Here is a 22,823-nt window from a genome sequence, read left to right on the forward strand (position 1 = left end):
ACCTCTGTCAAGCACATCAAATCCCTGATTTAACCACCTCAGGAAGCTCTGTACATTTCCCACAGAGCACTCACCATATAGTCATTTACTACTTTTTTCAGATATTACTTGATGTTTTACATACTATCTTAACACTGTAATGTTTTATATGTCCTGGAATATGCAATACAGCATATAACACATTATGTGTAATACACATGATAACAAAAACCACATAAATGGCCATTTGCTGAGGTCAGGGGTTGGCAGACTTTAAGCCCATGTGCCAAATCTGACCCTCTGCCTGCTTTGTCTCCAAACTAGGAACCAATTTCACATTTTTAAAATATAAAATATAAAACAGATGATTTGCCTGCTTTCAAGCGCAGTCACTTGATTTAGCCTTGGCCCACAAAACTATTTACCACCTGGCTCCTTCCAGAAGAAGTCTGCAAACCCTGGCCATAGGTCAAAATTGTTGAAGGTCAGTTAATTTCATAGGACTTGATCTGATGTTACTTCAGACATGAATTTTTCCCCCACCTGCCCTCCCCTGGGACTATCACCTCTGTGGGGGCAGTGAATGCCCAGGCAGTGACCCTGGATTTTTCCCCTCCTACCAGCTGCAGCTCCTGGCACATGGCAGGTGCTCAGTAGCACCTGTGGGATCTATGAACTAGACACCAGAGTCTCCGCAAACTGTAAACATAACCTTTATGACCCATTACACGAGGCACACACCCGGCCATGCCTGAAGGACACAAACACAAATAATGTTCCAAAATCCACCGTAGGGATGGATGCACACCTCTGTGCCTCTGTGATTATCCTAGGAACCACCAAACTGTGTACTTTAAATGCATGAATCATATGGTGTGTGAATTGTATCCCAAAAAAAGCTGTTAAAAAAAAAAAAAAAGACGATGACGACCCAGGGTCATTTTAACTATTTGAATTCTCACCTCACATAGGTTGCCTTTAGAACCTGACACCCTTCTCAAAAACAAATACACATCCTTCATCACCTCAGTAAGAAGATAATTCATCTAGACAGGACTCGTTTGCATTTGCTAAAAAATAATAATAAATTTGAATGCTATGTCTTTTCCCATTGCTATGTTGCTTTTAACTAGATTACGTGTCCCCTTAACCTGAGATTCCTTACACTTGGCACAGCTAACATCTGGAGCCAGATCATGCTGTTGTGAGGCTGTCCTGCCGATGGTGGGATGTCCAGCAGCATCCCTGGCCTCTACCCACCAGATGCCAACAGCAATCCTCTGCCACCAAGTCATGATAACAAAAACGTCTCCAGAAAGTGCCCATGTCCCCTTGTGGGGGCACAATCACTTCAGTTGAGACCCAACTGTTTTAACGGTTTTTCTACATGGCCTCACTCCTGCCACCAGTATCTAGTGACTCCAAAGACCATCCACATGCCTGTCCGTTCATTTAAGATGTTTACTGAGCCCTGCTTTTTGCAAAAGGAGTTGAACCATGCGATCCACCTATCTATCCTGCCCTCAAGAAGCTTAGAATCTGATACAAGAAGTAGGGTGTTAGCTATACAGCTATAACAAAAGATTTTTCAAGTACTAAGTGTCACTGAGGAATTACACATAAGTGACAAGAGATCTCCAGAGCATTCAGAGGGACTAAGTCACCAAGCCAAGGGGATGAAAACTCTGTTTCCTCATCCTCACAGCAGGGACAACATGTGCTTCTCAAAGTCATGGCAAGGATGAAATCTACACATTACGTTATTTCATTTTCATCCCCCAGTGGGATGTTCCCATTTTACAGGAAAAGCAACCAAGGAACAAAAGGGTAAAGCAACTTGCCCCAGGTGGCACAGCCTGGAAGTAGAAGGAGTGGATGTCAACACAGGCAGGCTGGCTCATGCCGCAGGTACCGCCTCCCCAAGAAGTCGAGCACGGGACAACAGATGGGCACCTGGTGACCTATCTATTAGTGAAAGTCACTGTCATTGTTGCTTCCACTTGGGAGCTCAGGGCAGGTTTCTCAAATTAGGTAAGACCTAAGGGCAGCAAACATGCCGAGATGTGCCATCGTGGAGATGGGGCAATGCGTTCTAAGGGGAGCGTGGAAGAGGATCCAAGACAAGCTTCGGATACGCATGTCCATCCACAAGAAGAACAGAGCGCCAGGAGGGGGATTGGGCAACAGATGGGCAGGGAGGATGGGCCAGGGCCTGAGCAAGTTAAGCAAAGGAAAACCCAAGCCTCACTTGGGATTCCCACCAGGAAAGTGCTGCATCATCCACACGTTGCAAAAGCTCCCAGGCATTGTGAAAGCGAGAGCCTCAGTTTCTGGCTCATTCTTCTCAGACCCTTCTCTTGAGTACAGCCCAAAACAGGAAACTGGGAAAGCCACCACCATCCTCTGAAAGTTCCCCGAGAGGCCCCCGCCCCAACATCCGAGCTCTCCCTCTTCCCTATCCCAAGGTCCCTCTACTCCAAACAGAAATCCAAGCTGCGTGCTCCCGATCTGTGCCAGAGAGCATCACAGGGAGATAGACCAGGAGGACATGGTGTCCAAGGGAGGACCACGACGCGGTGGTCGGGAGGACCACGACGCAGTGGTCAGGAGCATTGGCCTTGGTGCAGACCTAGGCTGAAGCCCTAGCAACACCTCTTCCTGGCTGTGTGCCCTTGAGGAGGTCACTCCACCTCTCTGACTTGTGGTCACTCACTTCTCACCAGACTGTTAACCCTCCGTGTTCGGGGAGAGGTTAGCCGTTGGGGGCCGAGTTCACCGCTGTCACTTCTAAAACATTGCTACTGCTACGATTATTGCGGCCTCACCACCCCCGAGTGAGCATGACACCCCCAAGTGAGCTCAGGACACCATGTGCCACAAGGCCGAAGCCACTCAAGAGATTTTTATTCCATCTCGTTCCAGCATCAGCCAGAGTCATCTGGCACAGCCTGCTGGAAAAGACTGCTCCGGGCCACCCCAGAGTCCTGCTGTCCTGCCACTGACTGGGAAGCACCCACAATGGCTATTTTAAAACAGGCCACTAGGGACACTCCTATCATAGTGGCAGGATGGTGCCACGCCTAAGAGCCTGGACTCTGGGGCAAACGGCCACTGTTCAGTCCCAGCTCTGCTGCAATATGAGCTGTGGGACGTTCAACAAGGTACATAACCTTCCTAGGTCTCAGGTGCCCCATCTGTAAAATGGGGGTGATAACTAATCTACCAACTTTGTAGGCTGTTCTGAGGGTTAAATGGAAAGTATTTTGAACGAGGCCTGGGATTCAAGAGCAACAGGAGTGTGAGTTAATACTCTCATCAGCCTTAACCTAGCCCAGCAAGGCACGGTCATCTCCCCGCCCCCCCCCCCAAATGCAGCCCCTGACACCCGCCCGCAGGTCTCTCACTGCTCCTTGAGCTCACCCAGCTTCTTCCCACCGGCTCTATCCTGGACCTAGAATGCCCCAGCCTGGTCAGCAACATCTCATCCCTCCACGGCTGCCTGAGATGCCAGCTGCTGGAGGGATGCCTCATCTGGCTAAAGTGCCCAACTCCACCAATATTCACTAGGACCTAAACACATATTTCCTTCAGCACCCCAAAGTTTATATTCCTGTAGCACAGGGCAGGGGTTCCCAGCCAGACTCTGGGTTTGAATCTGGTTCTGCCGTCTACTAGCTGGGTGACATCACCTCTCTCTGCCTGTTTCCCCATCCATCGGATGGGAATAACCACAGTCCCTTCTCCAGAGGTTATTTACTGTGGGATGAAATCACGGTGCTCATAAGGCATCTAGAACATTCCCTGGCACTTAGGCGTGCTCTAGAAGTCTACGCTTTCAACTCTTTTTCCTAAGGAGTTCCAACTAGAACTCTGCCTGGAATCTTCCTGAAAAAAGACCATGCCCTTTCAATTCACCTGCATACAGTAGGCTCTCATTCAATATTTGTTCAGCAAACAAAAGGAGTGAACCAAACTATCCGAGGAGCAACCCAGAAACATGCAAAGGAAAGCTAGAAATTCCATCTCGCCTGAAACCCAACAATCCCAGTTATGGGCACGGGTCCAAAGGAAACAACTCCAAGAGCAAGAAAAGGAGCAGTCTGTATATGCTGGCCCCTTCACAGCCCAAACCAGGAAGCTCCCAGGCACGCTACAGCTAAGCAAACGAGGGCAGAGGATCCTGTTGAAAATGACCCAGTTGTCACGAATCAAAGTGAGGGGGCACCCCCAGCTCTGCAGAAGCCATCAGCAAAGAGGGGCAGGCGCTGGCCCCCTGGGTCCACACTCTAGACCGAGAACTAGAGCAAAGACACCACCTACAAGGAAGACTGCCTATGAGCTGGGTGCCGGGTCAAGGGAAGGTTCTGATCAAGGAAACAGTGCTTAAGGTGGAAGGGACCAGAGGAGCTTTTTTGCTAGAGAGGTTTAGATACCATCACAGCAAATCCTTCCACAGCCTGGACACAGACTGTTGCACTGTGCATGTCTCCTCTTGTCCAATCCCTAAAATAAACCTCTGACAACCCAGGTATTATTACTGTTCTCCATGTGATAGATGTGGAAACTGAGGCACAAAGTCCAAAGTTCTGGACCTGAACCAAGAAGGCTGTGCTACCCAGAGAAGCAGAAGTTAACCGTGGCTGACTTGGCCAGGGGTGGGTGGGGAGACGGACCCAGGACCTTATCACCATCCATACTTTCCCATCTCAGCATCCTCGGACTCCCCTTTATACCAGAGCAAGGGACTGCTGTGTACTGATGATGATGACCATTTCAACAAGGACAAGGGACAAGCAGTAGTGACAGGACCAGCATTCAGGAACAGGGCTAGCACCTTAGTCTACTTGAATTCTTTTAAGTTGACAATTCTATGCGGTGGGCACTACCATCATTCTCATTTTGCACACAAGAAAACCGAAGCACAGAGAGGTCAAGGGACTTGTCCAAACTCACACAGCTAGCAAGCAGCAGAACTGGGATCTGAATGGAAGCTACACTAGCAACCTGTACTGCTATGTCCCTCTGAGCATCCCCTTCCGAGAGACAGGGAGGCCGCTTGTGTCACTCACCAGGGATGTATTCCCAGTATCTGACCTACAGCAATAAGAGGATTAATTCACAGTAGTGGGAAGAAGGGAGGGAGAGACTGGAAGCTATTAATTCCAAACCCACGTTTCAGGGTGCCTGGGTGGCTCAGTCAGCTAAGTCACCTGCCTAAGTCACCTGCCTTCACCTCAGGTCACGATCCTGGGATCCTGGGGTCCTGCCTGAGAGTTCCCTGCTCAGCAGGGAACCTGCTTCTTCCTCTCTCTCTGCCCACCTCCCACTTGTGCTCTCTCTCACTTACTCACAAATAAAAAAAATCTTTTTAAAAATAAATAAACCCCAAATCCTTCACATTTTCCTCTGATATCATCAGCTTCTCCCGATCAGGGAATCCTACAGCCTCTGCTGGCTATCTCTGCACAGCACAACGTCTCTGAAACTAGGATGCATGCCATAGCTGCCAGGCCTTTTGGATTCGACAGAAGGCAGGCCAGCCCAGATCCTTGATTGATCCTCATTGAACTCACCTTTAGGGACAGCAAGAGGCTTTTTCCTAAGTTTCCAGAATCAAGAAGGAAAAGTGAAAAATGCAAGACAGCAATCACCGCCCCCCCCTCCATCCACTACCCCCCATTCCCCACCCCTCCACTCCTCCCCCCCACCCCGCCTCCTCACTACTGCTCCATGCACAACACTGCAATTAACTTTAACGGAGGCGGCGGGGCGGTGATTGTCAAGCAACCTGACCGGGCCAGCTTGGGCAGAGCTGCCAACGGCACCTCCGACCACATCCACCTGCCTTGTCTACACACTTCCTTCCCCAGGTCAGGGTGTTTTTGCCAAACCCAGGCAGAGAAGAGGTGATAAAATCTCCTAGCTGACAAAGTACAGCCCTTTCCCATGGGCACGGTCACCAGCAGGCCACTGTTTTCCGCCTGGGCCCACAAGAGAAATCCTCTCTGCACTTGAAAGCGGATTTGCCGGCCAGAGGGTCACGAATTCCAACCACTTCAGGCTCCCGTACACGCCCTGTCCCCCCCATGTCTGTACGGTCCTCCGGGTAGGGAGGCACACGGGACCCTGAATCCATATCCGCATGCAAACTACCGAACAGGTTCACTGGAGATCTGACATCAGGTGTGGGGACAGGCCTGGAATCCACTAGCAGGCTACAGCCAGCTGCACAGTGTCACGGTTACACGCCCATGAGTCACCCGGAAAAGACAGAACTGCACGGAGACTGTTAGCCAACTAGCAAAGCATTACGTTACCCACTGCCGCATGTGGCCTGAATCCAGGCGAGGGCTTCTTTTTTTTTTTTAAAGATTTTTTATTTATTTATTTATTTATTCATGAGAGACACAGAAAGAGAGGCAGAGACAGAGGGAGAAGCAGGCTCCCTGCAGGGAGCCGGATATGGGACTCGATCCCAGGTCTCCAGGATTACGCCATGGGCTGAAGGCGGCGCTAAACAGCTAGGCCACTGGGACTGCCCCAGGTGAGGGCTTAACCTCAGCATCAGGGACACGTGCACCCTGGTAACTCTTTGTTCGTGGGGGAGGGGGTGGGGTGTAACAGCAGCAGCATCTACCCAGCCCGGGCTTGGAGTACCCTTCCTCCAGGTGGGATAACCTAAAACACTTCCAGATGTTGACAAATGTCCCAGGAGGGCAAAATTGCCTGGCGTCGAGAACCGCTGACCTGGGCATTCTGTGGAATACCCTATGTTTTCATTTTAGTAATGAGCTGGTTAATAGCTATTTGGTAAATACTTGAATACAGCCACCCTGTGACTTTGCATGTGTTCCTAAAAGTGATAGGCAACTGCGTTCAGGATACATCGATTTAGGTTTTAAAAAAGTGAATTGCTGGGACGCCCAGGTGGCTCAGTGGTGGAGTGTCTGCCGTCAGCTCAGGTCGTGATCCCGGGGTCCTGGGATCGAGTCCCGTGTCAGGCTCCCCACAGGGAACCTGCTTTTCCCGCTGCCTGTGTCTCTGCCTCTCTCTCTGCATCTCATGATAAATAAATAAAATCATTTTTTTTTAAAAAGTGAATTGGTTTAAAGGAAAATATTAAGTAACCAAGTACACAGCAGCCTCTCCCAACTCCTTTCTCCCACTAAAAAAGCAGAAAACCAAATGCTCACTTGCCCTATCAATCCCATAACTTACAGGTTCTCTAGCCCAGCAAGGCTATTTAGGAGACCCCCAAAAGCTGTGGACTGAATGAGGACAAGCCACGGATGAGAGCCCAGTCCCACAGGCACCGAACCTCAGAGGTTCTGTCTCCTGCAAGGGGCACCTAAGAGAGGACGAGACATGCCCCTCCAACACCCACCCACTCAAGACTCCCTTCACATTTTTCCCAGAAGCTCCCTGTGCAGAGGCTAAGACAACAAGGTTGGGACCCAACTGCCTCGAGAGGGAACAATTATTAGCAAATTACTTAATTAGGTCCATGTTGACATTTCATCAAGTAAATATGTTAATGAACAAATGGATATCTGAGATGCACTAGTAAGTGAAAACAAAAAAAAATGAAGAGTTGGTTTTTACAGGATCCCATCCCTGTTTTTACAAGACACTACATATTTAGCGTAAGTGGCAAAAACAGACTGATTTGAAAGTTAAGACACCAATCTGCCAATAAGAGATTATCTCCAGAAGACTGTAGTTATGGAGGATTGTACTATATACTCCATCCTGTACGGTTTCATTCTATACTGTATCTCTTATAATATCAGACCAAGAAGAGAGTCAAAGAAAAAAGTCCCTTTTTAAATAATTCAATCACTGCCATGTCTATGGTAACAGAAAACCTGGGAGCTTCCAAGTATACAAATGTCAGCAGCTCTCAGAACTGTTACAACTTGGGGCACCTGGATGGCTCAGTCGAGTATTTGCCTTCAGCTCAGGTCATGATCTCGGGGTCCTGGGATCGAGTCCCCCAACGGGCTCCCTGCTCTGGGGAGAGCCTGCTTCTCTCTCTGCCCCTCCCCCCTGCTCTTGCTTGTTCTCTCTCACTCTCTATCTGAAATAGAATCTTAAAAAAAAAAAAAAAAAGGACTGTCACAACTTGACTTGTATGCCATCGATTTAAATACTTAAGCAAGTACCCAACTATGAAGAAAAGCATGGGGAAAATCAATTTTCCCCATACACCAGCCCAATTTCAAAGCTGATACTCGATACCCCAGCATGCCTTACCCAGACCCGGTAAACACCACAGACACCTGGTAACAAAACCACAGACACCCAGTACCACCACCACAGACACCCAGTAACAACCGGGCCAATTAACCTGAATTGTCTCAGAGGCTGGGGACAGGTGTCTGAATCCATGTGGTCAGGCCGGGCTCTTTCCCAACTCTGCCAAGGCCTGCACGGGCCCCGGGGTTGCAAGGAAATGATAAACCAGAAGAGAATCACGACACCCGAAATGCCCTCTCCACTGCCCTCGGCTGTCCAGCCTCCTAACCATGGCCAGTGCCCGCTGGAGCTCTGCATCCCCTGCGCCTTACCTCTTCCTTACAAGTATGTAAGATACGCAATGTCATCATGATGCCCCCTTTACAGGTGAGTAAACTGAGGCTCCCAGAATTAACCAGCCCAGGGTCACATGCTGGGAAGTAACAGGATGGATTTTGAAACACAAGCTCCTGAATCTGGCCTCTTTGATCCCAGACATAGAACTCCCTGGCTTTCTTTGAAGCTGTACTTTCTTGTCCAGGAAGCCCCATGACTTCAATGGCCAATGCTGGTCCCTCCCCTGTAGCCCCTTTGAAAATAAAGAGGGTCTGACTCAGGGCTGAGCCCGTTCTCCAGCCCTTCCCCCACCAAGTACCCAAGTGTACTGGAGGTGGGCCACCAAACTTCAATACTGAACGTGGTGTGGCCCACCCAGACCCCAGACTTCTCTCACCAAAAAGATGAGAGAGCCCCATGACACTATCACAGCAGTCCTCAGACAGAGTCTAATCTACCATGTGTCTTTTCTCCTTGATCTTGGGTTAGTGACAACGATCTTGAGGAAGATGCCTTATCACAGGGCTCCTAGATAATGTAACCAAATTAGAACCGTCAGGTCATCTTCCCAGCATCCAGCAGCAACAACTTGCCTCTGGGCCACTGGTCTCCAGCTTCTAAGGCTGACTGGAGGGACCAGAAAAAACACTGTCACTAACATGCACCGATCGTCTGCCCTCCGTAATAAAAACAACCCTATTGATGGGTATCCTTAGACTTTGCTAGAATGGTGCATTGAGCCAACCCCTTCAAACAAAACAAAACAAAACAAAGCTCTAGCTAAAGTGAAATATTTTCAAATGTTCTGAGACACTTGCTCTACTCCTGAGAATATGCTCCAAGGACTAAATCAACAGGCATAATCCATGTGATACTCATTATGTTTTCTTTTAAGGGGGGAAAAAAAGAGACAGCAATCTAAATGTCAACCACAGGTAATAATTATGTAAATTATAGTCCACCAATACTAGGAACTATTGCTTTGACACTGTATAATTTAAGAAGTTATACAGGAACGTGGGAAAATCCTTCCAACAGGAAATGAAAAAACCTAAGACTGAAACTGATAGGCATGGTCCAGGGCGCCCTTGCAAACTACACACAAATCTGCACAAGAATCAGATGTTAACATGCCAATAAATAAACAACAGCCTGTGGAAAAATATCTGTGAGCCACATGACAAAGAGGCAAGATTCCCAAATCAAGTGTCTGCAAATTAACAGGAAAAAGACAAACTTTCCACTGGAAAGATGGGCAGAGAAGACATAGGAAAGGACACACGTATCAACTGGGAAATATGCTGGGGGACGCTCAGCTTCTAACCAAAAGAGAAATGCAAGCAAAAATAAGATATATATATATATATTTTTAATCCATCGAATTAATAAAGTCAATTATGCCCAGTACCTGGAATGAGGCAGAGAAACATGAATTCTCATTCGTGGTCAGTCAGTGGTAATAGAATGCATTACATTCTCCTTTCTGGGGACACTGGGTGGCTCTGCGGGTGAGCATCTACCTACGGCCCAGGGTGTGATCCTGGGGTCCCGGGATTGAGTCCTACATCAGGCTCCCTGCATGGAGCCTGCTTCTCCCTCTGCCAGTGTCTGCCTCTCTCTCTGTGTGTGTCTCTCATGAATAAGTAAATAAAATCTTTTTAAAAAATTCTCCTTTCTGGAGAATAACCAGCTAAAACCCATTAAAAAAAACTTACAGGGATCCCTGGGTGGCTCAGCGGTTTAGCGCGTGCTTTCAGCCCCAGGGTGCAATCCTGGAGTCCCAGGATCGAGTCCCACATCAGCCCCCTACATGAGCCTGCTTCTCCCTCTGTCTGTGTCTCTGCCTCTCTGTGTCTCTCATGAATAAATAAATAAAATCTTAAAAAATAAAAAAAAAAACTTACAGAATTTTGACATTACAGACAAGGATGCTTACTGGAGCACTGTTCACAGGAATGGAAAATGGGAAATGACACAAGTGGTAGTTAATAATAGGGAAAAACCACTGAGTTAATTATAACAAATCTGTAACTTGAAATATCACAGAATTATGGATATTATAAGTTATGCCATATTAAATATCATTACATGTCACATAAAGAATATTATGCAAATAGACACTATGTATTGACACATATCATACGTTAAAGTAAAAAATAGCAGAACGATGATTTTAACATAATTCATTTTATTTAAACATGTTTATGTTTGTAAACATTTCTATGGTCACAGAAAAGCCCAGAAGAAGACCTCAGTTTCTCCTAGCCCAAGGGACCAGCAGGTTCACACATCTTTTAAATAACTCGGTGATGGGGGCACCTGGCTGGCTCAATTGAGTAGTGCCTATGACTCTGGATCTCGGGTCGTGAGTTCAAGCCCCATGTTGGACAAGGGCTTATATAATATGTAAAATATTATATAATATTTTATAGAAATAGAAAATACATAATATAGAAAATATATACAAAATATAGAATATATAAATAGAATATTAAAAATATATACAAAATATAGAATATATAAATAGAATGTTAAAAAATATATAGAAAATATATACAAAATATAGACTAAATAGAATATTAAAAATATATAGAAACTATACAAAATATAGAATATATAAATAGAATATTAAAAAATATATAGAAAATCTATTTTAAATTTAAATAAATAAATTGTCCATGGGATGTTTGTTTTGTAAAATGGAATGTCACTTTTGTAAATCAGACAACAGACGAAACTGGAAGGTTTATGTGTAAAAAATTAAATTGGACTGCATCAGCATGATGAGATGAGTAAAATTTCACACGTTAAACTGTTGATGTCAAAGCTCTTCGGAAATGACAGAGAAGGCAAAGACTGCTTAAAACGTAACTGTATCTTCTTAAATTGGGAGCAAAAGCAAGCACTTTCCAGACTGAACTCCCACAAAAATTCTCTCCTACACAGAGAAGCAACATGAACCTGGTCAACTTCCAACTGGATTCCTGGCCTCAAATGCCAGGAACACAACAGGTGTTTAATAAATGCTGGTGGGTCCAAGAGCGGAGAGCAGCCACCGCGCAATCAAAACTATCAAATTTTCAAAGCACAGATCCTTCCACCCAACCATTCCTCAAGGAGGAACTTATTCTGCTGAGTCATTTGCATGGACTTGCACACATATGCAAAAATGAATACCTGGGAATGCTCCAGGCCGCAATGTGTCTCATCTCAAAATTCTGGAACCAACCCCAACAGCGACCAAGGTGGGACTGAGGTAAACATATGACACGGTCATAGAAGAGAAGAATGCATGGCTTGGACAGAAGCGTTATTTCCTTTTTCTTTCGATTTGCATGGACTTAACGTGGGGGAAAAAAATCCACATCGGTTTTAAGTGTAAGGAGCAAAATACAAAACGTTTAGAATATGAAGCTCTCTAGGGAAGAAAAAAAGATATAGGTATTCTCGTACCCCTTCATACATATTTGCAGGTGCCTGGCATTTTTCTAGAAGGATACTCAAGAAACTATCATCAGTGGCTACCCCTGGGAAAAGAGGAGGAGCCGTATTAAAATGTTTACTTTCCCCTGTATTCTCCTATTCACCGTTTTTAAAATAGCACAATCAAAACAGTTACCACACAAGATCTTCATGCAATCAGCCAGATCAATTCAAAATCTAGTGTTTTTTAAAGATTATTTTTTTAAAGCAACCTGTAATTTCAACGGGGGCTTGAACTCAACTCTGAGATCAAGAGTCACATGCTCTTCTGACTGAGCCAGCCAGGCGCCCCTCAACATCCAGCTTTAAAAGAAGAGTTTCCTAGCAATTTAAAGGAAGTCATCTAAACCAGTCACAAAATGCCTCTGGAAGAGAATCCAGGGCAGCGGGGAATCCCAGCTTGGTCTGACCCTGAAGGGTTTTCAGCTACGGTTCAGAAACAGATGAGACTCATTTAAAAAAAAAAAAAAATTAAAAGCATTGAATTTAATTGTAAAAACCTGAGACTCATTCCAACATAAATGGATCAGAAGCCCACGCCTCTGCAAGTATGGCTCTGTTTCCTCGCCAAGCTTCCTCTTTGGAATTTTCAGGCCCCTATTATTACTACAAGCCATTTTATTAATGCTTTCTGCGTTTTTGCAGGATGCTGTAGGCAAGATTTTTATGAGACGGGCTCTGTAGTTCCTCTGAGTTAAACTCTCTGATACTTTGACAACTCCACGCACCCCAGGGCCTTTGCACCCGTGGTTCTCTCTACCTAATACTTCTTTCCCCAGTCCTTTCATGGCCAGCTTCGCCATTCAGATCACAGGTGAAATGTTATCTCCTCTGAAAGGCTGTTCCTGGATACCCTTCTATCATAGCTTGTACCCCACCGCCAATGTTCCTCCCAGTTTGTGTCTCTGTGGCACTTACCACTACCCAAAATCGTTCTGGTCATTCCTAATGTAAGCTCCATGAGCACAAGGACCTCATCTACCTTGTTTGTGGCTGTATGCCCAGTATCTAGAACACAGTAGATGCTCAATTAACAAAAGACTGACTAAATGAGTAAGAAACAGTTGTGGCTTGAAGAACAAGCAATCAAATCCAGTGTTTTGAAAGACCACTCTGAAGTTGTGCTGGGGAAAATTAAAGAAATACTCTCTGACGAGAAGGGCACCTCCCAATCAAGTAACCACCCAAGGGGCCTATAAAAGGTAAACTGAGATTCTCAGAGAGGAAAGGGAGAAGCCTCATAAAAAGTCAATTACTACCTCCCCAGTCATCTAGACCCATTTTCCAGGACTTGGCAACCTCCCCCAGAACGTAAATCCCACAATTAAGCTAAGGGGACACTTAAGTAGAACCTCAACTTCATGACTGTCCACCTCTCCTGGGGCAGTTTAAAATGAGAGAGTCAAGGGGCACCTGGCGGGGGGGCGGGGGTGCTCAGTCGGTTAAGCGTCTGCCTTCAGCTCAGGGTGTGATCTCAGGGTCCTGGGATCGAGTCCTGCGTGGGACTCCCTGCTCAGCGGGGAGTCTACTTCTCCCTCTCCCTCTGCTCCACCCCCTGCTCCTGCTCTTTCTCTAATAAATAAAGTATTTCAAATAAATAAAATAAAACAAGGGAGTGAAGGGTCCGAGCCAACCTCTATCATCACACACGCTCCAGCCAGAATGAAGGAGCGCAGAGGAACACAGGCCTGGGTGCAAAGAGGCGAGCAGCAAGGCTATGCCTGCAAGTTCCTGCTCCAGGGAATTAAGAGTCTAACCTCCTTATGGTCTCATTAAGCTTCTCCAAGGCAACCCCTGTAAGCCAATTACACGAGAAGGGCAACAGCCTAACATCTCACAGGCATGAAGGCAAATCTTGCCCCAGATTTATTCTCCAGATGCCTCCAATGGCCATGGGACTTTACCACCCAAAGGACATGTGGCAATGTCTGGAGGCATCTGTGTTGGTGTGCCACACAAGGTAGGGTTCCTGGCACCCGGAGGGGAGAGGGCCAAGGATCCTGCTGAATGTCCCACAGGGCAGCCCTTACAGCAGAGGACCACCTGGCCCCAAATGCCAAAGTGCCAAGGCTGACAATCTGTGCTTCACGCCTACCGCCCCCGTCCCGAAACTGGTTTCCCCAAAGCCTCCCCACCCACCCTCAGCCTCCAAGAGGCAAGTACAGGTTCCATGCCTTCATCACGAGACGCTATCCCAGTTCCCATGCCAGGCTTGGGGAAGCCCTTGCCTCAGGATGTTCAACCCTCTGGCATTATATTCCCAATCCCTTTTATTAGCACTTCCTTTTTGCAAAATGTTCAGGCAAGTTTTGATGGGCTCAAGTTTTACTAATCATTAGGCTATGATAATAAAAGCTAGACCTCATCACCCTCATCCCGCATGAAAATCTAGAGCCAAAAGACACACAAGACACTTGCTTCAAATTCCTGGGGGGAAAAAAATTCCTGGGACATTGGCAATTTGTTTCTCCCCCTGCAAACTCCCCCCAGCCAGAAACCGGCCAACGTGAACTTGGTGGAGCCCTTGGTCTTTGCACCACCAAACGAACAAGTCGCATGGACCCCAGGCACTTCGCCAAAAGCTTTAGGCTTCCAGGAAGAGGATGTCCACTCAACTGGCCACAGGTGCCAGGTGGCTCCCTCATGGAAGGAAGCGACCTGGTGAGAAAGCACTAAGGGAAAAAAGTGAGCAACACTGGGCTCCAGGATTGAAGCCACAACAAGGAGGCCTGGCAATTACAGCAAACGGGAGCCAGAAGGCCTGTTCTGGGGAGGGCAGCCCCAGTTGACCACTACCAGGTACCAACACAGGCCCCACTGCTATCACATCTTCTGATTTTTCAGAAGTCAGAAATAAGTGTTTTTCTGTACACTCTTTCTGTGAGTAAATAGCAGCAATGACAGGAATTCATAATTATAAATAAGGCCAAGCCAGCACACTGGTGGACTAGATCTATACCTTAGGGACTCGAATTCAAATGCTGATTGACCCTAGTATGTGTGAGGCACTGAGTCCTGGGGAAAAGAGAGGAGGAAGACTCGGTGCTGACCCTCGCAAAGTAAAATCTACGCCGTCAAGTGTGCAAGCCAGAGGGCTCAATCTCCCTGGGTATCCGTTCCACACAGGTGAGTGACTCTTCTGTCAGAGACCTCTGGAGAGAGGCTGCAACACAGCTCAAAAGCCATTCCAGTGCTTTGTGTCATTCTTTCCTTCACAAATATTTACTGAGCACCTACTACATCTCAGGCACCATTCTAAGTGCTAGGATTATGGCCATAAATAAACACAGGCTGAAAAAAAAACTCTACTCCTGTGGAGTGGACCTGTTGATGGGAGTTTACAGAGAATAAGCAAAATAAATAAAATATCTGGTGTATTAGATTGGTTCGGGGCCAGGGGCAGGCGGGGCGGGGGGAAGCCTGAGTGCAGGGAAGGAGAGAGGTACACGAAAGTGGCAGGGAGTCAGAGAAAAACTGCCTAAGGTGCCATCTGAACAAACACTCAAAGGTGAAGGAGTATTCCAGGCAAGGGAAACAAGTGCAAAGGCCCTGAGGCAGCCTAGTAACCAGTGTGGCAGGAAGAAAGTGAGAAAGAAAGTAGGTGATGAGGTCAGAGAGGTGCTGGGGCGATTCTGCTGACTCCTGTAGGCCGAAGCCTTTTGGCTTCTGAGCAAAGTGTGGAGTCACTGCAGGGTTTCAAGCAGAAGTGAGGACAGGACCTGACCTGTGTCTTGAATAGGACCCCTCTGGTTGCTGGGTTGAGACTAGGGGTCAAGGATGGAAGCAGAAGAGCAGGAGGGAGGGACTGTTCAAATCCTGGAGTGAGACCATCGACAGTGGCTCTGGCCAGAATGGGGGGAGGGGGGGTGTTGTGAGAAGCTGGCAGATTTGGAAACATTTTGAAGAAAAAGGCAACAGGATGTGCTGACTTCAGAGATGTGGAATAGGAGGGGGAAAGGGGAGGGGGTGGGTCAAGGATGCTGCAGGTTGGGGGCCCTCGGAGGATGGGGCTGGTGTTACGGGACATGCAGAGGGTCCGAAGTTCCGTTTGGGACAGGCTAGGTTGGAGACGCCCCGTCTCCCACTGGAGACAGCGGTTCCTAAAAGTTGAGACCACGACCACATTCAAAAGGCAAGTCGTCTCCAAGAGCATCACCAGTGGAACCAGTCCAGCTGGGGGAATGAGAGCAGGACAAGGCCCTGAGGCGACCCAGAGAACCCCAAACTAGCTCTCACCCGGCCCTGTCCCCTCAAAGTTTCCCCTTTTCTCCTCCCAAAGTCATTCACCTTCTACCCTTGGGCCCACCACGCCACCACTCCAGGCCTCCGCTCATGCCGTGTGGGGAGAGGAGGACCCCATTCATTCTAGGGTCCCTTTCACCTCTAACAATCCAGAGGAGGAGACTGGAAGGAGAGGTGAACAAAAGGGGGAAGAAGGGAAGGTGGAAGAAGGAAAAAGGATGAGTCTGAAAACCAACAGGAAACGCGCAGGGGTTGGGGGGGGGGGGCAGTTAGGGGTGGAATATGGCTCTTCAAAGGTTGTCATGAAGCCCAGAATAGCTATTAAGGGACAAATTATACGGAGTCCAGGGGCACCTGGGTGGCCCAGTGGTTGAGCGCCTGCCTTCGGCTCAGGGCATGATCCCAAGGTCCCAGGATCACGTCCCACATGGGGCTCCCCACAGGGAACCTGCTTCTTCCCCTATGTCTCTGCCTCTCTCTGTGTGTTTCTCATGAATAAATAAATAAATAAAAGCTTTAAAAAAATTACACTGACTCGGGCCAGATCTTACTCAGGAGGAATTTTTAATAGCTTCTAAAATATTTCTGTTCTCCCACCCCTTACTAATTCAAATACTCAGAGATTCACTGAGTTGTCTGAGGCAAGCGGCAGCTCAGGAGCCAAACACTAGCAGGCTTCCACAAACCACAACACAGATCTGCTACTGGGGTTCATCCCCAGCCACAGCAGGTACAGCAGCAAAAACTAACTCGAGGGACGCCTGGGTGGCTCAGTGGTTGAGCATCTGCCTTTGGCGCAGGGCCTGATCCCAGGATCCAGGATCAAGTCCTGCATCAGGCTCCCTACAGCAAGCCTGCTTCTCCCTCTGCCTCTCATGGACAAATAAGTAAATCTTAAACAAAACAAAACAAAAACCTAACTTGAGAACTCCAACCGGTGTGGACCGCTCACAATTACTGAGCATCAACTGTATACCAGGCAGCAATGTTCTATGCACCCGCCAAGGATTCGCTCATTTGTTCCCATGTGACTGCTCTTTGCTCAGTATGGTGTTCTCACCTCCATTTTCCAAATAGGTAAACTAAGGCACGCCGGAAGTAACTTGACTGAGCAGCAGAACCAGGATTTGAAGCCAGGGGACGCAGGCACTCGCTCTCAGGCACTGTGTGCTGCTTACTGATTTTTCTCCCACTTTGACATTTTTCCAATTTTTCTACGTAATAAATAATTTTTAAAAGTTAAGCCACAATGGGGCACCTGGGTGGCTCAGTGGTTGAGTGCCTGCCTTTGGCTCAGGGTGTGATCCCAGGGTCCCAGGATCAAGTCCTGCATCAGGCTCCCCACAGGGAGCCTGCTTCTCCCTCTGCCTGTGTTTCTGCCTCTCTCTGTGTGTGTCTCTCATAAATAAATAAATAAAAAATAAAAGTTAACCCACAGGGAGAGGCCCAGGCCCATTCACCCAACCATCATACAAACACCAGCCACGAAACAGCCCCTCTTGCCAGCACAAACAGAAAAAAAAACAAACCAAATGTTGGTGAACTCAACACCGATTTGGGTAATGAAGCTCCTCTGATCTCATCCCAGAACATTTGCCCGGGTGAGGGTGGTTAAGTCAGTGGAACCCTCACCGTGGGCCATTTCCACGTTCTGGTTTTTCCGGACGTTTCCTGAAGCTCAGAGGCAGGCACTGGCCCAGGAACAAAGCTCTGATAAGAGTCTCACGTGGGCCAGTCCCTTTAATTTCTAAACACACGACCTTGGTCAGGGAGAAGCCAGGCATAAGTGGTGGGGTGGGGGAGCCCAATCCCTTCCCCAGCAGTTGATGAAAAAGTCCAAAGGAAAGAGGAGCAAGTGGAAACATACAACTTCATCTTTAGAAAGAATGGTAAAAAATATTGTTTAACTCTGTTCAGGGCACAGGCCGATCTCACTCTTCAAACAATCATAACCATAAAAAGCCCCAAAAGTTGAGGCTTTTTTTTTTTTTGAGGGGGGGAATCCTGCTCCCATTTTACAGATGAGGAATCTGAGCAGAGAAAGGTAAAGAGGCTTGGCCCAAGGTCACACAGCTTAACTGGCTGGGAGGCTGGCCTCCCCCAGCCTTGAGTGTGCCAGCCTAGCAAACACAGAAGCCACCTTCTTTCTGTTCTATTTGGTTTCTCCTGCTACCTGGAAGTTCTCATGCAGCAGTGGGCCAGCTCTCAAACTCTGGTTCTAGGCTCCACACCTCCCCCCTCCTACCCAAAACTGGGGCATCCAGGAATCCAGAAGGAGAAGAAACATAGCAAAAGTCTGCAAGCTCAAAGACTGGGTGGAGAGGGAAGGCCAGCCATTGCCTTCCTCAAGAAAACCACCACTGGATAATTTCCATAGCAAAAAGCCCAAGGAGAAAAAACACAATTGGCTTCCCGAAACGAGCTTCTCAAGCTAAATAAATTGTGAGCACCCCCAAACACACTGCGCTTTGGAAAACCTCATTAACCATCAACTGCCAGTTGTCATCAATAAAGCACCTCCCTATGCAAAATCTAATTTATGGTCGCCTATTTTTTTTTTCCCCTGTGTCATCCAGGAGAAGAAAATAAACAAGGAAACACTCCAAAAGTCACAGCAACACTAGACCAAGATCCTCCTCTGAACCTCTGCTGAAATAATCTTGGTGCTGTTATACCCAGCATAGGGAGCAGGGACTCCACAAGCTTTTTCCAGAGTCCTACTTTGCAAATGCTCGGTTCTCCAATCTCCCCAGACCCCGAATGCAAAAGCATCTTTTCCAGCCCTGTGTAAATTTGTGATCTCATTGGCCTGAAAATTAGGTCTATTTGGTTGATACCCAACGTTCCCCCCACCCAAAAAAAATAAAGCCTTCCCTGGGACCCTCAAAGAATGACTTTTTCCCACTCCAGAGGGAACCTGCAAGGAAAGGGCCACAAAAGGCCACAAGGAGGTATTTTTGGATGCTAATCACCAGCTCCTAACAGGCAAAGCTGTTTTTCTCTCCTGAGTCCTAAACAAAAGGGGGAAACTATCATGTCCACATTTGCCTATTGTTCCTACCAGTAATTAAGACAATGTGACACAGACGTGCCCTCCTGGAACAAAGGGGTAAATCGCATTACAGGGTAAACTAGAGCCCAAGACAGTGGGGATTAAACCACAGAAAGTGGACTTCGGAGGCGGGGCCAGGCGCAGCACTGAACACGCAGAGGAAAACTTGCCTGGGCGAAAGCCATGTGCATCCCCACTGAGAGGAGCCTCATGTTACAGAGGTAGGATGGCACAGGTACCAGGGTCTGGGGCATCCTGGGAGGGGGGGTGGCACAGGTACCAGGGTCTGGGGCATCCTGGGAGGGGGGTGGCACAGGTACCAGGGTCTGGGGCATCCTGGGAGGGGGTGGGTGGCACAGGTACCAGGGTCTGGGGCATCCTGGGAGGGGGTGGGTGGCACAGGTACCAGGGTCTGGGGCATCCTGGGAGGGGGGGTGGCACAGGTACCAGGGTCTGGGGCATCCTGGGAGGGGGTGGGTGGCACAGGTACCAGGGTCTGGGGCATCCTGGGAGGGGGGGATGGCACAGGTACCAGGGTCTGGGGCATCCTGGGAGGGGGGATGGCACAGGTACCAGGGTCTGGGGCATCCTGGGAGGGGGGATGGCACAGGTACCAGGGTCTGGGGCATCCTGGGAGGGGGGGTGGCACAGGTACCAGGGTCTGGGGCATCCTGGGAGGGGGTGGGTGGCACAGGTACCAGGGTCTGGGGCATCCTGGGAGGGGGGGGTGGCACAGGTACCAGGGTCTGGGGCATCCTGGGAGGGGTGGGTGGCACAGGTACCAGGGTCTGGGGCATCCTGGGAGGGGGTGGGTGGCACAGGTACCAGGGTCTGGGGCATCCTGGGAGGGGGGGATGGCACAGGTACCAGGGTCTGGGGCATCCTGGGAGGGGGGATGGCACAGGTACCAGGGTCTGGGGCATCCTGGGAGGGGGGATGGCACAGGTACCAGGGTCTGGGGCATCCTGGGAGGGGGGATGGCACAGGTACCAGGGTCTGGGGCATCCTGGGAGGAGGGATGGCACAGGTACCAGGGTCTGGGGCATCCTGGGAGGGGGTGGGTGGCACAGGCACCAGGGTCTGGGGCATCCTGAGAGGGGGGTGGGGGGTGTCAGGTGAGACACATCAGGGGTGAGCAGCCCTACTTTCCTCCCTGGCTGTTCCCCCCAACTTCCCCTAATTCTTCCCCCTGTTTCTCCCAGATGCCCCTACAGTAATTAAAGCGGCAGACAGAAAGTAAAAGATGGCAAAAAAAAAAAAAAAAAAGTGTAACCACAACCTAGTAATGTTGATGCAGCACGCCCCGGGGGGGGGGGGGGGTAAACATCCCTGCGCACAGCCCGCCAGCCTCTCCCCAGCGCAGACCCTCGCCAAGGGGGCGCCCACAAAGGGGATGGGAGAGCTTCATCCGGGGGACACCCCAACCTGGGCCGCCCCCATCTCCGGAGTCCCCTTCCGCGAAGGTTATTTTTAACTGCACGGAGGCAACTGCAAAGCAGGCAGCCCCCCCGCCCCCCGTCTCTCCGGCCGGCCGCGGAGCTCGGCACATGCACAGCCCCCGCCCTGCCCCCCGGAGCTCCCCCCACGTGCGCACCCGCGCCCCCGGAGCCCCCGGAGCCCCCGCAGCCCCCGCGCGGCCGCCCAGCACGTACCCAGAAGGGGTCGGAGCCGTCGGCGCTGCAGAAGCCGCGGAGCGCCATGCGGCGGGCGGGCCCGGGGCTGCTGGCGGCGGCGGCGGCGGCGGCGGCGGCGGGGCGGGAGCGCGAGCCGGAGCGCGAGCGGGAGGCGGCGGCGCCCAGGCCCTGGTTGGCCCGCGCGTCACGGGGATGCGGCGCCCCGCCCCGCCCCGGCCCGGCCCGCCCCGCCCCGCCCCGGCGCCCCGCTCACCTCCTGCGGCGGCCCTGCTGGGCGCGGGGGGGCTGCGCGGCGCCCAGGAGCCCCGGCCCGGGGCGGGGGGCGGGGGGGCAGCGCCGGGAGCGGTGGCTCCGGGAGGACGCAGGTGCGGAGCCCCGGGCCGCCCCGAGGGTGCCCCCCACCCCGAGCCGGCCCCCCCCGGATCCCTCCAGCAGCTTGCAGGGCTTCCCCGGCGCGCTGACCCCAGAGCCGGCACACACCGGAGGGGCTGGATGCACCCGCCAAGTCTGCCCCTCGCAGGTGGGGACACTGGGCTCCGAGCCGCGCCGAGCCGTGCCCAAGGTCACGCAGCAGGCCCGTAGTACGAGTGCGATTCGAACCCACGACCCCTCGAAACGCCGGGGCGCTCGGGGCTGGGGGACTCCAAACCCCATCCCAAACAGCTGTCGCCCCACGTGTGTGCAAAGCGCCTGAGGCTCAGAGAGGCGACCGTGCCTTGCCCAAGGTCACACAGCAGCCCCAGCAGGCTGCTATTGGATTTGAACCCACGACCCATCGCGCTCCAGAGCGCTCGGGAGCGGAAGAGGCCAATTCTCTCTCCTAAACCATTGTCACACACCCCCAGCCCCCCCACCCCCCGTGAACAAAGCGCCTTGGCATTTTTCTCCACCGTCTTTGAGCATCCCTCAAGAAATAACCAGGTTATTGATCATCACCTTAGAGGTTGAAGACGCTGAAGCCTGGAGACATACAGACCTTCCTCAACACATGTGGGGGTTACATGGGATAAACCCATGTAAGGTGACACTATCCCAAGTTGAAAACGTACTTGATATACCTAAACTACCAAACGTCATAGCTTAGCCTAGCCTATTAAATGGACTCAGATCACGTAGGTTAGTCTACAGTTGAGCAAAATCATCTAACACAAAGCCTACTTTATAATAAAATGTTGAATATGTCCCACAATTTATTGAACACTGTACTGAAAGTGAAAAACAGAATGGTTCTCAATATATCAGTTCTAAGGCCTGCAGCTTGCTGCCTCCTAAGAAGGTATCATAGGACATCTCGCTAGCCCGGGACAACATTCAAATTCAAAATTCAAAAAAAAAAAAAAAATTCAAAATTCAAAGGCCAGTTTAGGCCAGTTTCTACAGAATGTGTATACTTTCACACCATCATGAAATGGAAAAATTTTAAGTCAAACCATCATTTAAGTCTGGGACCATCTGTAGGAATAATTAATGAGCATCTACAGTCATGGGGCTTCCTAGGGCCCTGTTCTTACTCGTGAACATGAATTAAATGCTCACGACCACCCTATGAAGTTATTATTATTATTAATCCCATTTTACAGTTGAAAAGGCTGGGCAGAGGCTGAGTAACTTGTCAGGGGCTGTGTAGACAGTAGATGGCTGAATCACACTTTGAACTCAGGCAGACTGGTTGGGAAGGGAGGAGTCTATAACGATGACCATTTTGCCGTATCGCCTCAGCACTGGTTAATATATGGGCAGTCAGTGACACAGGAGCGGGGGCTGGGGCCCTGGGAGTCTAAGCTTTCACCCTGGATACCAGCAAAACCTTTCCTCTCCCCGTCTCCTCCTGAATCCCCTGCCTGATGTATAGTTTCCATTAC

General features: G+C 49.6%; 1 protein-coding gene across 1 annotated transcript in view; it reads right to left on the reverse strand.

Annotated features, from left to right (window-relative positions):
• The window catches only part of ABCC1 (ATP binding cassette subfamily C member 1), a 136,929-nt gene extending 115,841 nt beyond the window's left edge, over positions 1-21,088 (reverse strand). The window contains exon 1 of the mRNA XM_041747393.1: positions 20,980-21,088. Within this exon, the coding sequence (XP_041603327.1) occupies positions 20,980-21,027 (48 nt within the window). The 5' untranslated portion in view covers positions 21,028-21,088. The remainder of the gene's footprint in view (positions 1-20,979) is intronic.
• Positions 21,089-22,823: the final 1,735 nt, after the last annotated feature.

This window comes from Vulpes lagopus, chromosome 3 (assembly GCF_018345385.1).
Source record: "Vulpes lagopus strain Blue_001 chromosome 3, ASM1834538v1, whole genome shotgun sequence".
NCBI classification, from domain to species: Eukaryota; Metazoa; Chordata; class Mammalia; order Carnivora; family Canidae; genus Vulpes; species Vulpes lagopus.